We start from the raw sequence: 18,601 nt of genomic DNA on the forward strand, positions 1-18,601 counted from the left end.
TAGGTCTTTTGATACAAATTTGTTGTGGTTGTTCGCACACCAGTAAATGATCGGTTTGCACAGCACATATCATCTTCAGCGTATCCCCACTTTTTCATTTTGTACTTGCAGCTTGTCAATCCACTCCGCAGCCGGTTTTAGGGATTTTCAAATAAAGAAAGATAAGTTTGATCCGGCAGATAGTTTCTTCTTAAGGTCGTGACATATTATCATGCACGTTGCGTTTCCAGCACGTAGCGCTTAGTTTCCGAAAAATATAATTTAAATGATTTTAAATATGAGCAACTCACACTGACCAGAACGTATCGTATCACACACCTAACGTTTCGGTTCAGTATATTCGAAAACAATATTTTACGGATGCCGACGGCTACGGAACGAGTCGAAACCTGTTGGTACGGATAATGTGAATTAGGGGTGAGTTTCTCCTCTTGTTTGTCTGGTTGTTTATTTAGGTATTTGTTTGATTTTGATACAGAATATTTAAAAAAATAATTTTTGAGACTATTTTGTCATTTATGCATGTGTTTTTATTGCTTTGTGACAATTAATCACGGAAGTGATAAACAATTAGGACTTTTGCACGAAAGTGATACTTCTTCTTTTTTTAAAAATACTCTTTGGTTTGATATGTATGGCTTCGTTAAATGTAGTATTTTGTTTTTTAACTAAAAGTGTAATTAAATTTAAAATTTATTCAAACTGAATCCTATTCATTCTAAAACATCCATAATATTTTTCATCGTCATCAATTAATTCTTTATATAATATCCAGTATTCACCTTCCTTTTTCCTTTCTCTTAGCATTGGATGTACTTCAAACCTTCTTTTTACTACAGTTTATCTTTCTTCATCGTTAAGTAGAAGAGCAATTGCACATAACTCTTGTCGAGAAAAGCGAGATCATATCTTCACCAAACCAAACTGAAACGTTCTTTGTATGAAAATGAGAACGTGCAGTCCGATTGCTTGACTGGAAACGCTACGTGCCGGAAACTATACGTTCATGATAATATGCCTTTGATATGCCATGATAATATGACCTTTATGATTAAGTAGAGGTTTAAGGATCGTGTCGACTCCAAAGTTCTCTCTTCCATCCGCTTGGTAAGGTCTCCAGCTGTTTTGTGTGATAAAGGAAGCTGCAGCGTGACTTTAGTCGGGCGGGATGATTGGCGTGATCATGCAGAGGGTGAGGGTGGTCCTCAGCTTGTTTGTCTTTCTCGGCCTCTACGGGTACAGCTGCTCTGATCTTAGGGGGGCTATTCCTACGATGGAGTAGATTTTAGGGACCATTGTATGTCGAGGCGTGTGTCGAGAGTCTCTAGAATTTAGCCGCGTACTCGGCTGCAGAGAAACTTAAATATACTTACATCATACACTTGTATATGATATAGGATCATACCCTCCATGATTTTGAAAAGGTGGTATAGCAACGAGATAGGGCGATAACATTAGCTTTTAGATATTAAGGGCAAAATATACAGACTACAATATCCAGATAACAAAAAATAGAGAAATAGCCTCGTTTAGTAAAAAAGAAGTATTTTTCGGTTAGGACAACGTATCTGCCCAGTAGTCTACAATTTCTTTACAAGATTTGTCTACAAGACACTCTCACCACCTCGATACTTACTGATATACCGTGGGAGACTATCAAAAACCAGTCATTTGAACGTACTGGGCAATGGTGCATTCTTTTAACGTTTTTTCGTGCTATACACAGGACAGCATCAGACGCTTTAGTCCTGTTGGCTCATATCTTTAAACTTGTACTGTTTATATACGATAATATGTACATACATATTTTAATTCGTTTGAACTTAGAAATATAAATTTTATGATTCACTAAAAATTCGGATGTAGATGTAGTTTCTTCTACTTATTTTTTTCAATAAGTGATATATTAGAATTTAACTATGGCTTGATTTTTTTATTTTTTGCTATATTTATGGGTTCAAATGTATTTGGAATACAGCTATACCATTTGTGTTTATTAAAAGTTAGAAGTTTGCATTAGTTGGTGATACTCTTAGAAAAAATTAATTTTAAATGGAATTTTATTCCATTACAAATAGACTATTCATATACACCTGTATAAATACAAAGATGAAAACAATATTTTTGTATATTGCAAAACAGATAAAACCAAATATTTGATAGCAAATTATTCATTAATCATTTTCATCAACCTATACGTATCCACTGCTGGGCATAAGTCTCTTTCCATCTGTCTCTGTCTACGGCTTACATCCAGTTACTGCTAACACGCTTCTGTCGTCAGTCAGTTCTCTTCTTGTCTTGACCTCCACTCGACAATACGTCTTGTCCATCGATTGTCAAATATCATCTGGCGCTCCATAGCTCTCTGAGTCATTCGAATTTTGTTTAGTACCTTGTACTCTGATTGTTAATGTTTCCGCTCCATAATTGAGCAGATGGTGAGGCACACTGGTAAAAATTTTACCTTTTGAGGCAGATGGGTAGGTCTGATTTAAATACACAGTTCAATTTACCAAACTCAGCTTATGTTAATCTTATCGTATATCTGATTATCTTTGCCCAACCGAATTTCATGCCCTAATTATTAATGCGATGCAGCCTCCTCAACATGACTTCCATCAACAGCAATATTAAGATTTAGCAACAGATTAGTCCTTATATGCGTCTTGGTCTTGATGATCTTTAGTCACACCTGATTCCCATTTGTTCTGATCCCTGGTTTGTGATTTTGAACAGGGGCTGATCTTGTCTTTTGTTGGTTATCTCATACCTTTTTTTATGGGTCACGACTGTCAGGTAACACTCCTTTTCCGTTTGTTTTATTGCCGTTGTTACGCCATTATTTGCTTGCTCAATATCTTCTATTTCGTTTTCTGTCTTGTAAATGTCTGGTTAGTGTATCTTTATAAAGGTTGTTGTTTTTCGGAGAAATCCATTTGTGGTTTTGAGATCATCTTGCTTCTTGCCAATTTGACATTTAAGCGTACCGTTGATCGAGTTAATATATGGTCGCTTCCTATCGAAAATTTGTAAAGCACTTTGATGTCTTTGATCATTCTTTTCTGTTCGTTATGATAAAATCGTATCTCATTTTTGACAGTGTCATCTGGACTTATCCATGTCCATTTAAGTTTATGCATTTTATCGAAAAAAGTTGAAGATGAGGTGTACAATCCTCGGTCGTATGCTGTTAATTTTAACTATATCTTGTGTGTGTTTTCTATGTATAGTGAATGCTACTCTACCATTTGAAGTCAAAGTCTAAAATTAAATACGGATCCTGATTTAACAGTAATTTAAGCTTCTTCTTTACATCTTCTTTCGCTGAGGCCGATGATGTCTCATTTTATTGTTTTCAGCTCTTCCTCTAGTTCCATCATCTTCTGGTCCGATATACGAGTTCTAAAAGACATAAGAGATTCATTGATTGGTTCTGTATTATTTATTTAAAATCTTCCATACTTTCTCTGTCCAGAAGTAGTCCAAACTAGTAGAAGTAATAATCAGGCGAAAATAACAACGAATTCAATATTGATACTTTCAACTTCCTTCAGTTAATTCCTTCAGAACTAAAAAAAGGGGGGAAGGAGCATGTTCAAGAGCAAGAGTTGAAGAACCAACATGGAAAGAAACTATATACGAATAACTGCAGAACTGATAAAAAATGTGCTATGGAAGTGTATCCATAAACTAATCTTCCGCATATGGACACTAGAAGTCATCTCAGAGAACAGAATATTGGGAAAAAAACTCACACACTTTTGTATAAATATAACATCATCAGCATGATTTATTAATTAATTATACAAGATTGAGAGTTTTTTTGTTTGGTGTTTTTTTTGTTTGGTTTTTTCCCAATATTCTGTTATTATGAATCACACCGGCAACCTTTCCTTTACTTCATTTTAGAGGATTGGAAAGTAGGAATCATACTTCTTATGTACAAGGGGGAGGCAAACGACTCTGCTAAAATGATAGAGACATAGTGGTAAATGTCGTCTACAAGATATCAGGAATTATATACAGCCGTCTAGAATCATTTTTGGAAGAAATCATTGGTGAATAACAATGCGGTTTTAAATCAAAGAGGTCAACTATAGACCAAATACATATATTATGTTAAAATGTACAAATGAAAAATGTGCTGAATATAACATATCAATTAACAACTTTTATATTGCGTTCTAACAGGCATTTGATGCAGTAAATAGACAAAAAATGTTAAAACAATTATCCATGTTAGGAATACCGAAAAAATTTGTTAATCTTATACAAATTACTTTGGAGGGTTCCAAGGCCATGTTGAGATTATATGGGGATATGACATATGTACACTTGATCTTGAAAATGGAATTAGGCAAGGGGATGCCTTATTAAGAACACTTTTTACTCTAAATTGGAAGCTATCATTAGAAAACTAGATATGAACGGCTGTATTAATATAAGATCCACTCAAATATACGTATATGCGGATGATGTTGCCATGATAAGCTGCAATAGAAGGGCATTAAGCAAAAAAGCTATAGATTTGAAAGTGGAAGTCGCTGCATTTTGTCTAAATATAAATGAAAGGAAAACAAAATATATGGAGTGCACAAACTCGAATCGACATGAGAATATGAAGGCGGACAACCATACCTACAAATATGCCCCACCTTTCTCTACCTAGGCTCAATACTAAATGACAGCAACAACGTCAGTCAAGAAATACAAGCACGGATTCTTAGCGGCAATAAGTGCTTTTATGAATACAATGACTTAATGAAAAGTAAGTTACTGAATCGTGAGTCTAAGCTTAGAATCTATAAAACAGTAATTATACCAGTGGTTGCATATGGATGTGAAACGTGGACATTTTTAACCACTGATGAAAATCAATTGAGAAAGTTTGAGCGCAAAATTCCACTCTTCCATTTAGAAACAAAATGAAGTTAATCTAGCTGTAACAGTAATCCAGAGCCGGAAACCTCAAGGAAATAGGACAAGAGAAAAGCCCCTTAAAAGGTGGATAGACGATGTAGAGGAAGATCTTAAAACCATGAACATCATGCAGTGACAAAGGAAAGTATCCTACAGGGCATAATGGAAAAACGTTGTTAAGCAGACCAGGACCGACAAAGAAGCAGAACTTCCTTCAGCTTTATTACATGGAGACTGCAATGAACATAGTAGGCCTATTTTCTTCCAACACTGTGTACAGTTTTCTGCTCTCTTTTATTTTTCCCAGATTTCTTTTTTGTCTCCATGAGGATTCATTATTTTTCAACTTCTTTCCTAAGGTTTTTTTACGTATTTATATTGCAGTATCTATTAATAGCCATTTCTCCAAATTATATTAGGATCCCTTCTATGTTTCAACTCATTTTCTCTTCTATTTTTGCCCTGAATACTCATTCTTCATCACAAGTTACATCTCTCACATGAATAAAAAAATATTAATTATAAAAAAATATTAATTTTAATAAAAAATGAAAATGTTAATATTAATAAATAACTTTATTTTAATATTAATAAAATGTATTATTAACACAATAAAAGTAACATATAGTACAAAAGTTAAAGCTGTAAGTAAAGAGAACTCCAAATAATATTTTTAAAGTAGTTCAGGATATAGCTGTGGTCTAAAACTAATTATCTAATGTAATCATTTGTACCCGATGTACCTGCTTGTTATGACATAGATCGACAATATGCGGAGGTGCTACTAAGAACTGCCAGAGCTTCGTTTGACGATTCTATGTTGAAGATTTTGACCGTTGAAAATGTCGAGAAGATATTAAAAAGTGGTCCAGGTAACTTATTCACATTTGTGTAAAAAACATGGAACTGCTAGTTTAGAAAAGCCCATTAGACCGGTCCTTGTGAATAACATTTTTGTATTTTGAGTGATTTTTTGTTCAGTTCTCTTTTGTCAACACTTCTAATTTTTGATAGGTTGGTTGTCCAGAAGATCTATTAAACACATGTAAAAAAAAAATAACTGTTGATCAGACACTTATTGCATACATTTTTTAAAAATATGTATTCACTCAAATGTAGTAATCAGCATTCACCTGTAGACACAAATTTGTAAACGCTTTTTTAACTGTTCATTTTAAATTAATAATATACCTGCAAGTTAATTGTTATTACATTTGTATAATGTGGAAATTTTAATCAAAATCATTCATCTCACGAACGTAGCAACATACATACTTATAAAAGCAATAAAAATATATATTAAGCAAAATAATTATCAAACCAATTTACTTATACTGGTCGTATTTTTTTCTTAGTCGGCAGTTCCACAGATTTCTTTAGCTTAATTTCGCACTAAACTGTTGACTCCCTAAATATTCTTGTGGTGTTTGATGTGCTATGCCTTTTCACCAACATTTCCATCCTGTATTCTCTCGTTGTTTTGCGTGCTCATCTAGACATTGACAAGAATGACGAAGTCTTTGGTTCTGGATTATCTTGCAAATAAATACCTTTCTTGTATTTATTTTTCTATTAAAGAGAATTTCTTCAAAAGGGTACCTGGAGCCCCAATACGCACCCCTCTTTCTCATTTTATTGCCGGTATATTTATTGAATTCTCAATTCTGGGATCACATCTGAGCCAAGTATGACTCTGATATAAATATTAATACTACTTTTACCATCTGGCCTCATAGTCAAAATATTCTTCCTAATTTTCTCGATCATTTGAATACACAACATCTAACTATAAGGTTAAAAATAGAGATAGAATATAACGGATCCTTCCTTTTCTTAATGTGTTGGTCACTCTTATGTAGAATGAGATACAAAATGTTCGTTCGAGATGAAAATAAACAGACTCATACAAATAGTATTATTTACATGCTTCGTCATACCATATACCGGCCCAAAAGAAATTTTCTCGCGGAAGGTAACTCTAGGTCCACATCCAAAAGTTTGCCCATCCATATCTAAATACTCCTACTTATCAATTGGCATCTCAATTTAATACTACACCTACCACATATTCTTTTTTTCATATATTCATCGCCGTCGTATCCAAAATAATAATATCCTTCACAAAGAATATATATATATATATATATATATATATATATATATATATATATATATATATATATATATATATATAAGGAGCATTTCCGGACCATTTCCATCCTCCACAAGAGGAACATTTTTCAATTTCTGCCAATTTTCAAAGATTCACCACCAATAGTTTACAATGACCGACGATCTGAATGACCAGGTATATAAGGGTCAATAATTTAAATATATTCTTCCCCCGGCTCTAGGAGCCCAAAGTGCTAAGATAGAACCTCATGCGAGTCGTCCAAAAAACAGATAATCCAAGTCTGGACGACGATTCGTTGAATCTGACTATGGTCGTGGTAGCCTTCAATTTTATTTAAAATAATTTTTGCTTAAAATCAAGTGTCAAGTTTAAGTTGGCTTTATCATGACCTTTGTCGTCAAAAAGTCCATAATAGAGATTTTTAACGTCCACTTTGCAAACACTGCAAACAAACTGCAACAAACCTGATAAACTTTATACCAACGACATTGACTCCAAGTTCAGGGGTGTCTTATGAGGTGTCATATGTCTCAATGCAATAATGATTGGACCCACCTGGAAACTGTCTATGTATACACCAACAGATTGGCTGTTGTCGACTTTTGTGACAATACCTAAAAAAGCAAATACGAAAAGATGTAGTGACTACCGATGGTACAGACAGAGGTAACTGGCGCGCACGAAATCTTCATGATAAGCAATCGTTCTTTACTTTCTGTATGACCCACGTAAAGTACCAGAAGAATATAGCTTCAGAACAACAATAAAATGGATTCAGAACTACGGTATGTTGTGATATGTAGCATACATATATCCATAATTTTTGTTTAGGTATATATAATAAGCTATAGCCTATGGCTAGTATGTCGCTATTTTTTTTTAATTTTATGGTACAACAAGCATCTTTATTTTATAAATATAAATTTTGGGCAACCGATTGTTTAATCTAAAATTTCCTTAACATACATTTTAATACGCGCAGAGCTATATTTTGTACTTCATAATTAGACTTTTAAGATCCATTAAATTTATTATCCGTTGTGAACTTCTTCACACAGTGGAAATATTAATTTTCGAAAAGAAAATATATACTTACTTTGTTTAGAAAGCGTTGTTTGCGATGTATATGAGAATAGACACTCTGATTTATTTAGAATCAAAGCATACTTATCCTCAAATAATGGTAGCCTGACGTCACACTAATATAGTGTATTGCTTTCGGGCCGAGTCAAATGCAGGGCTGTATTGTTTTACATTTCTTCATATTTTTTGTATTGTGTTGTAACATTGGCCAATTGCTTTCAAAATCAAAAGACTTAGTTTATTTCAATAGCTTCAAGCAGCAGAAACACTTATAGAACGAACAGCCTTCAAGATAATTCAACTTATTTGAAATGATTCAATTCAATTCAATACGGTCACATCCTTTGGATCAGATAAATACACACTGTAGAATTTTGAGTTATATGTCTCTTGGGAGTATACCCTACAAAAAATCAGACCATTATACGGATATCTGATATAGTGGATATAAAATATTTACCAGTATACTTAAGAGCGTAGGCGCAAAATTTCGGGCCAATGCTTTTTAAATGCATTCATTTCTTTCGAATCTTGAGAAAACTAATAAGTCTTTTTGAAAAATTTAAACGCAGAATGAAAGATTATATTATTATCGAGGGCCGAAAGTCCCTTAGAATAAACAAAAAAAATTTTGAGCGAGATATTTCCAATTAAAAATTACACTAAATTTTCTCTTCTTTTTCATCCCTGTAACTTATTAAAATAAACATTATAGAAGTTCTCAGCGACTTTTAGCCCTTGGAAATAACGTAATCTTTCATTCAGCTTTTAAATTTTTAAAAAATACTTATTAGTTTTCTCAGGATTCGAAAAAAATGAATGCATTTAAAAAGCATTGGCCCGAAATTTTGCGCCTACGCTTAGACGCATAGACTACAACCCATCACAGAGAAGATCATCGGAGGATATCAGGCAGGGTTTAGGCAAGGAAGATCAACCTTCGACCGACTATTCACGGTTAAGCAGGTTTTAAGCAACGCCTTTAAATATGACATAGGTATCTATAATATTTTCGTCGACTTTAAACAAGCATATGACTCAATAAACAGGGCACATTTATACAAAATATTAAGTGGATTTGAAATACCGTCCAAATTAGTTAGGCTTATTTGAATGACGATAACAGACATAGTGGCTCAGATACAGATACAACATGAGATAACAAACCCATTTCAAATAACACAAGGATTAAAATAGGGTGATGGGCTGGCACGAACCTATTTAATTTAGCAGTGAAATAAGTAGTTAGAAAAACATCAGAAGGTATAAACAGCACACTTATCAATAAATCAGTCCAACTGGCAGCATATGCAGGTGACAAAAATAGGTATCATTAGCAGATTCAAAGCAACAGGCGAGAATACGTCTATACGAATACGTATAGATAGGTTTATCTATTTAGGAGTCAACATTAATGATGCTGAGCTTAACGGATTATCCTAGCCAATAAGGCATACTTTGCTATGAACCAGATATTTAAATCACGAGACGAGACGTACATCAAAGAACTAAGACACGAATCTACAAGATCATAATCCGGCCTATAGTGAGTTATGGATATGAAACTTGGTAAATCGGTACACTGCCTGAACGAACATCTTTGAAAGAAGGGTAGTGGAACGAATAGTATGCCCCATAAAAATGAGAACAACAGGTGGAGAATCAGGCACAATTATGAAATATATAATATATTATATGTATATACACTGCGCGTCATTAAAAAGAAGCCATCTAAAATTTTGGGCATTTTTTAATTTTTAAGAACCCTACAAGAAATTGATTGTCATTATAAGTTTGTGTAATGTTTAAGAATATTTTTTAAAGCAGTATGCAACCTTTTCTTAAATAAAAAATGTAAAGTCGTGATTTTTAATATTCTGTATTATCACCTCTATTTTGAATTACTCTCCTCATTCGACTTGGCATTGACTTGATAAAATTCTGGATGTTGTCTTGAGGAAATCCTTTCCATTCTTCCATGAGCGCCAATCGAAGCTGCTCACGATTTATTGGAGCACACATTCTGTTTCTTACTGTTCATTTGAGTTGATCCCAAACTCAATCGGGTTCAAAGCTGGGTTTTGAGCAGGTCAATTAATTTTTGGCTCACCGACGGTTTCCAAGTATTGCGTTACCATCTTGGCTACGTGTGGCCGCGCGTTATTTTGCATGAAAATAAAGTTTTCGCCTTAAACCCAGCAAAAGGCATTGCATCCTCGTCTAGAATTTCGGTAATGTATCGGTGAACATTCAACGCTCCTCTATTAATAAACACGAGATCAGTACTGCCCTCGAATGAAATGCCTGCCAAAACATTACAGAGTCTCCTCCAGAGCACAAGCAGCACATCGTTCCCCACATCTGCTGAACGTTTTGATGCGATCCGTCCGATAAAGACCTATCCTGAACTCATCACTAAACAGAACATTTTTCCCATCTTCTATTGTCCAATGCTCGTGGTGTCTAGCAAACTCAAGTCGGCGTTGTCGATGTGCTGCTGTTAACAAAGATCCTGTTACTGGGCAGCGAGCCCTTAGACCAAATTTCCTCAACCTTCTTCTCACTGTAGAAATGCTTAATATCCACGCGTGGGCATTTTGAAAACGGTTTTGGATTGCTCTAGCCGTAAAGAAGCGATTTTGCAAAGAAGTGCGTTGTAAAGAACGGTCTTCTCTGGCCGTCGTGATTCTTCTCGCACCTGATCCTGGTCGTCGTTCGTGAGATCCAGTCTCTACGAATCGTTGGTATATTTTTTGGACCATACAACGACTGACTCCAAGCTGTCTGGCCACTTCTCTTTGACTCATTCTATTATCAATCCAAGTAACAATTTGAACAGATCTAGCAAATCTCCCAACCATAGTTTTAAATTTAAAAATTGCACAAGTTTACTTTTTAAACAACTTTACACTAATGAAAGATTTTTGAAAAACAGAACAATCATATTCCAACAAAAAGAACGTACAAACAACACGTGTATTCTCCTAAGTCGTAAAACTGATATCAATTTTGCAAAGATCCAACTTTATCTCAGTATGTCCGCCTACAGCGTCTTCAATGTGAAGGCCATGTATCTAGAATGGAAGAAAAACAGTCTAAAAAAACTTAAAAATGCAATAATGCAGGGAAAGAGACTTATTGGAAGACCGAGCGATGGGCAGAAGATGTGGATGTGGACGAGAATCTTCTTGGCAGTCAATCGTGGAGGCGAATGAATACATACCGTAACCAATGCAGAGGTTTTCTGAGGGTGGCCTGGGCTCAATTGGGGTGTAGAACCATAGGAGGTATAAGGATATAGATTTGAATAGAATTGTATAGATTGCACAAGATCGTATAGAGAACACAATCTGCACCTGCCAGTGCAGATTGTGTTTTTATTTTATGGAATAGGGTAAAAAGTGACTAGGTTACTTTTTACGTAAGGTTGTTAATATAATAATAAATTTATCATTTATCACTCAAAAATCTTCTTTTTTATAGTATAATAATATTTGTAGTGTATTTGTAGCAATACAAAATGTAACATTGGTTTTTAGTGGGATCTCTTTTCATTCAATATATATGTGCCTTTGTTTTTAGTTGGTGATATGTTGTGCGAATATATTATAGAAGCGTTTAACATATTTTTGTTACTATTGTGTACGAATAACCTAATGTTGTTGTGTGTTTGTAATAACCAATAAAAAGCTTTATTGAGGCTTTGTGGAATAACAGTTTATTAGTATTGCTCCCAACTATTATGATTTATTTCTAGACCATGGAATTCATCCTCCAGTTCACACACCGTGGGAAGCACCAAATATACCAGACACAGACCATACTTTTAAGAACTGTAGTGGAGTTTACAACGTGTATATGAACAAAGAGGATATGGAAAATAACAAACCATGTAATTATGAATATCCTGATGTTATAACATTTACTGATGATTTTTATACAATGTGTAATATGATAGCGGATGGACCATTGTAAGTATATCACTATGTAGTTTTCTTTTATTTTAGATGGTTTTTATGTTATTAGATAATTTTCAGTTATGTAAAATCATCTATTATTACCTACGTTTCGGTGTCTTAAAATAAATGTTGGAGTATATGCACTAAACGCACTAAAGGAAGCATTAGATAAGACAAACGTAAAGGAAGATATTCTACTAAATGGAGATTTTAACATTGTCATCATCATTCTGGCTTTACGACCCTGCGTGGGTCCTAGTCTCCTCAAGAATTTGCCACAGCCATCTAAAAATTAGCCGATAATGGAAGTCCGCTAATTGAAATATGTCGAGAATACGATTTGGCCACCAACACAAGATTTCAGCATAAAAACATTTATAGTTACACATGAGAGGAACCTAGTAGAAGCCAAAGATCAATTATTGATTTAATAATAGTAAGAAAACCCAGCAAAACAATACTACAAGATGTAAGAGTATACAGACAAGCAGAATATGTAAGTAACCACCGATTAGTACTAGGGTAATTAATATATACGGAAGACGACAAAAAGACAATATCCAGAGAGATGAGGAGATGCAAAAAATCGCAAATACGAGGCATAAAGTAGAACTTCTACAACAATTTAGTGTTCGAACACTATATCAGAAGAGGCTACAGAATATGCAACAGTTAAACGAAGAATGGACTCCAACAAAAATATATCAACACCTAAAGGAAAAAATAAACAAAGCAGCAAACTTTTGGAGAAATACAGTGACGACCTAGAAGAGATGATTAAAATGAAAAAAAGTACGTTTTTGGTAAGTAAATGGCTAAACGACAGAATCAGGGGAACATGAGAAGAATATGTTACTCTCAGACAACAAGTGAAGCAAAGAATAATTACTATTTTAATGGAAATAAGCCACAATTGAAGTTTAAAATAAATTTATTGACGTTTCAATTTCCACTTCGGAAATCGTTTTTTTTTGAGAAAATTTTATACTAAAATGTTGGAAGTGTTAATAGCATTTCTAGCTTCTACTCCAGAAGAAATTAACTAACTAATTGATAAAATTAAAAAAAAGTAGAAAGTGCTAAGTTTGGACTCATGATTAACTACAACAAAACCAAAATCATGGTTATTGATCGCCAACAACACTTTATTGACACTCTACCTATTGCGGGGTGCGAGGTAGTCTCCGCTATGATATATCTCGGAGCTCTAGTTAACAACACAGGCAGTTGTGAACCCGAAATTCGAAGACGCTTACAACTAGAACGAGTAGCAACAACTGAACTAAATGGGGTATGGCGCGATCGTCTCATTACTATGACAAACAAGAAGAGACTCGTTTTAACTCTGGTCTTTTCCATGTTTTACTATGCATGCGAGACATGGACAGTCTCTCTAGTACTATTTACTTTAGAAGTTCTTTGGTCATATACATCACAGTGATCACAAAACGGAGCGGTTGGTGGTCCAAGGAGTCAACGCCAACGCGGCAGATCTCCACAGCGATGGTCAGACATTACGAAATAGCTTCTCAACAAACAGTATACTGAGGCAGTACATGTAACAGATTAGCGCGACCAGTGGAGACATATTAATCAAACTATCCGAGCTACTAAATTGATCTTAGAACCCTTAGTGAAGATTTTAATAAAGGTAACACTGAAAAATAAAATTACGACTACGAAATGATCAACTTTAATAGCAACATATGTCCCATCAGAAAATTCATTAATCGCAATTAATCGCTAAGATCTTCTTGCCAGTATGCTGAATTCAGTAGGTACTGAATTTAGAACTAAAAAGATTGTATCTACAAATTTGATGCTCGCGTCGATTCAGTACTAAAAATTAGAGCATGTTCTAATTTCTTGTACTAAAAATGATGAAATATCACCTAAAAGTGAGGTTATTCCCAACTAGTCGTAACAATTTTTTAAATAAACTATTATTCATTTGTAAAAAGTTTTTATGTCAAAGGCCAAAGGGTCTTCTAATAATTCTTCATTCAACATATAACCCTCTTCTCCCATTGCATTTTTTTCTACACATACGCGTTTTTAAGAAGTGAATGATTTTTTTCTTAAGCATCATTATTACAATTAAAGCTACTGCTCATAATTTTAACTTCTTTTTCACCATTATTATTTACCTGTGTGTTTTGTTTACTCTAATCTAAAACAAACTTCATTGTTTAAGATTCCAATTAAAATTAAGATGCAAACACAAACCCGAATTTTTCATACTAAATCGACTCGCGTAACTAATATTTTTAGTACTGAAATCAGTACTGAAATTAGCATAATGACAAGCGGACCTAAGAAAGGGCCCTTTTTTGAGATCCTCAATGTAATTTTTAATAAAATTGGGAACTGTAGGAAGATCGTTTTGATGTATTGTGCGCAAGTTCATTGAAAAGTCCGAAATCTGGGACTTACGCGTCAAAAATCCAAATATCTCTATATCGTGAAGAACCTAGCAATATAATATTAAATAATAGAGGAACACAGTAACACTGTCAGGGCTAATAATGATCTAGGAGTAATCTTTGACTCAACTGGATCGAACAACTAAGAAATAGGAAGAAGAATAGAAAAAAGCAATATCCTGCCTCAATAATATTTTATGAAATAAAAACAGTATAAAGAAAATAAAATTTAATATATTTAAAACTTTAATAAATAGCATTTATTGCATGAATCTGAGAATTGGAGACTAACAGAGAAATATAAAAAAGATTAACAGCTGTTGAAATGGATGCATCAGGATTTCTTCAAGAAAAGATATGACACCTTTAAAGAACTTATGGGTATTAAAGGAACCATCACCAATGATATCGAGAAAAAACAGTTGACATGGTATGAAAACACACAACGTATCTCAGAAACAAGAAAAGCAAATAATGTACTGGCAAACGACAGAACATCGAAAAAGGGGAAGGCCAAAAACAGGTCGTGGCTAAAGCCACGAGTGCCAGAAATCTGCAAGATTTGACTGCTATTGGTGACCTTGTTGTGTTAGCTGCCTAGCCTATTTGTTATGTGGTTGTATTACGTATGATATAATCTAGTAAGGGATTACTTGGCATCTTAAGTGTTAAATATATTCGTTATCTACATTTTTAATGGAGAATAATTACAATACGTTTATTTTAACGTTTGGATTACCCGCTCGGAACCAATTTTGATTTCCTAAGTGGACCTATATCAATTTTCCACTTCTATAGTTCTTTATCTAGGTGTATTTCTTTGTTTGTTATTTCTTGTATATTCCATCCATATATCCATATATCCAGATAGCAAAGTTAAAACATTTATTATACCAAATGCTCTTTGAGGCGCCGTGTTTGTTGTTTTATTAATGGATCCTTTTGAAAATGATGAGTATTCTTGAGTTTCTTTATTAAACAATACCGATTTTAAGTTGACCATCCAAGGGATCGGATAATTGTTGAGCCGTGTCGGTTAACTCATTTGTTCCAGATTTTAGGAGCTGGAAACTCGCCTTTTACTTTCCTTTTCTACATAACGCGATAATACTGTATCCCTGGACCCTGTAGTTTTTTTTATTTGGCTTTGGTATACCCATTGACATTGAATCATTCCATTGCAATAAATAGTAAGTTCTATAGAAAGTGCAGAGGGTTCGCCCGTAGGGGCCCTGGTTGGAGTCATTGAGACCTATTTGCGACAGAGACCGAGAAAATCTACGACCGTGGTCGCCTCTCTGCTCGTTCAATTTGTATTTTTATTTATGACTTTAGAAAAGTCACTTACTTTTGAGTCCTCTCTTGAGCCATCCTATTTTGTTTAATGTCCATTTTAGTCCCCAAAGTTCGCCAGTTCTCTGGCGCATCGCTTAGTCAACAGTTTTCTCCTGTACCATGCATTCCTTGGTTACGATGGTGTTACACTGCCTTTGGCTACATAGGTCGAAGAAAAAACATCAAGGCTAGAGATAACTACTTTATGATACAAAAGGATAAACGATTAACAAAATTAAATGAATCGCAGACCAAGGGGTATGATGAACTAAAAAAGGCTTTGGGTCTAATTTGAAAAAGTGAAGCCTTGAATGGAAATAGGTGAAACGTCGTAAAGGACTTCTATGTCCTATTCCGGATAAAAGATGGTTAAGAGAGAGAATATTAGAATTTTATTTTAGTCGGAGTACAGATCTATTGTATTTTGTTATTATTTATTATATTTATTATTTATTATATCTTCTGTTACCTCTTCCTTCACCATATTAATTATATTTCTTCGTTCCGTTTTAATCTAATTATTGCATTGAACTTGAGTGTAATTACTTTAATTACATTATCGCTTCGTGTATTGTATCTAATATTAGTATATTAACCTTTTTATATTTTTAGAAAGTCATTCTGTTATCGGCGTTTAACATATTTGTCATCTAAATTCCAATTGCATGTACTGCTCAACGAACTTAGAGAATTGGCTTCACAGAAGGCTGTACCACATCGAGACTTCTACAATATCCGTAAGGTAGATACCCACATACACGCAGCGTCGTGTATGAACCAAAAGCATCTTCTGCGATTCATTAAAAAGACTTTAAAAAATAACGCAGAAGAAGTAGTTTCAGTAACGAAGGGAGTGCCTATGACTCTTCGTCAAGTCTTTCAGGTAATGCAGAATCAGGTGATTATACAGTTTTAGGTAAAAGTGGAACTTTGGTAACACAAATAGTTATTAAACCGATTATATAATGGTATTATTAGTTCTATAGAAAATAGCTGGTATTTTTTTTATTCAAATTCACTAGTTTCTACTTCAAATCTTTGGAGACAGACAATACACGATGACAACTACTCCCTCTGCGGGCCATGACTGAGGAGGGAGAGACTTTATGTAGAAAATTAATTTTATTATCTACAATAGTTTGTTTAATAAATAAACGATAATAATTAAATTATTACCACTAATCCATATATCTCACTAATTTAAAGACATACTATCAGCATGACATGACTTCTTTCTGCCGTAGTGTATCTTCTGCTCCTGTCACTTTTTCAGATTTAAACTATTCAAACCCAACTACCTTTAAGGCATGTCGTCTTTGTCTTCTCAAATAGAAGCACGCAAGTCAAACTTTCTTTTTAGCTTCTCAAATAGAAGCAAGTAAATAGTTCATCTCACGCTTCTCAAATAGAAGCACATATCAAGTTAATATTATTGTATTAAATAGTTAACTATATTAAATTCAGTGTTAGTGCATCTTATATATGTAAGTACCTGAAATTATTCTTTCATACAGAAGAAAATTGACAGGTTTTGTGTCAATATTTCATAAATGCCGATCCGAAAAATTACAGGGTTGCCGGATATACAACTAAACTTTCTTGTTCTATAAATCGCATTTTTTTAATTTTAAGAACAATTAATATAAACAGTTGTGTGTTTTAAGGAAATTGATGTTTTTTATTATCTTCAAAAGGGTGATTTGTTGGCAATTCCGATACTGCTAGTTATTTATGTAAATAATAAAATAAAAATATTTCTACCGATCATCTTGTTTAAGTTATTTTATTTTTAATTTTACTATTTACTACTATTTACTATTATATTTATTTTTTATCCACCAAATGTAGGAAGGTGAGACCATAATTTTTTAGATATTTACTTTTAAATCATCGAACCATCTACTTCATCCTTTCCCCTACACTTCAAATAAACTTTTTCATATGACATGATTGCTTCACTGCTAAAGGTATGGTTTGGTTGGTACGGTTCGCGACTGCGATTGAATCGTAATAGCGGCTGGCATGGCATATACGTTTTGGTTGACGCCGTTCAGTCGCAGACCGGTACTATCTAGCCACAGCAGTTGCGATTCGACTGCTAGGTGAACCAATCAACTTGCAGTCGTTCAGTAAAAATGGCTAAATTTAATGCATATGAGGATAAGATATTGGTGGAAGAAGTTTAGAAATATCCCTCGATTTTTTATTACGAACATGAATACTATTGAAATGTTATAATCAAAGAGAATGCCTGGGAAAAGATATATAGATATTCCGTTGCCTGTATCTATAGGTTCAAAAGTTGTCCATTTATTCTGACTGCCGTCTTGTTGTTTTGATAGACGTTTTTAAGTATTTTTATAATATTCAGCGGGATCTCTTTGTTATACAAGAGATCTATTACATAATTAAATCTTACTCTGTCAAATGCTTTCTTTAAGTAAATCAAACATTGGAATGCATTGTATTTTAATGCTTTCTCTGTTATCTACTTTATGACGAATATTGCATCTATACACGACTTACTATAATGAAAAATCAATAAAAAAAAATGGAATATGGAATATTAGAAGCCTACTAAGAACAGGAAAGGTCCATAATGTAATTCAAGAAATGAGCAGGAATACTATTGGAATATTAGGATGAAGCTAAGTAAAATGGCCCGTTACAGGAAAACTAGAAATTGATGACCATGCTATTTACTTCTCTGGAGGATAAAATAACTGTCCTCAACAATATGACGT

General features: G+C 33.9%; 1 protein-coding gene across 7 annotated transcripts in view; it reads left to right on the forward strand.

Moving 5' to 3' along the window:
* AMPdeam (AMP deaminase) overlaps window positions 1–18,601 on the forward strand; it is a 141,922-nt gene that overhangs the window by 109,887 nt on the left and 13,434 nt on the right. For 4 of the 7 annotated variants that reach the window (XM_072523564.1, XM_072523565.1, XM_072523568.1 and 1 more), the window contains exons 5-7: window positions 5,685–5,795; window positions 11,898–12,111; window positions 16,470–16,755. In XM_072523564.1, the coding sequence (XP_072379665.1) occupies window positions 5,685–5,795; window positions 11,898–12,111; window positions 16,470–16,755 (611 nt within the window). The remainder of the gene's footprint in view (window positions 1–5,684; window positions 5,796–11,897; window positions 12,112–16,469; window positions 16,756–18,601) is intronic. The other 3 variants (XM_072523563.1, XM_072523566.1, XM_072523567.1) reach the window with 3 other exon arrangements.

This window comes from Diabrotica undecimpunctata, chromosome 2, assembly GCF_040954645.1.
Source record: "Diabrotica undecimpunctata isolate CICGRU chromosome 2, icDiaUnde3, whole genome shotgun sequence".
In the NCBI taxonomy this organism is placed as follows: Eukaryota; Metazoa; Arthropoda; class Insecta; order Coleoptera; family Chrysomelidae; genus Diabrotica; species Diabrotica undecimpunctata.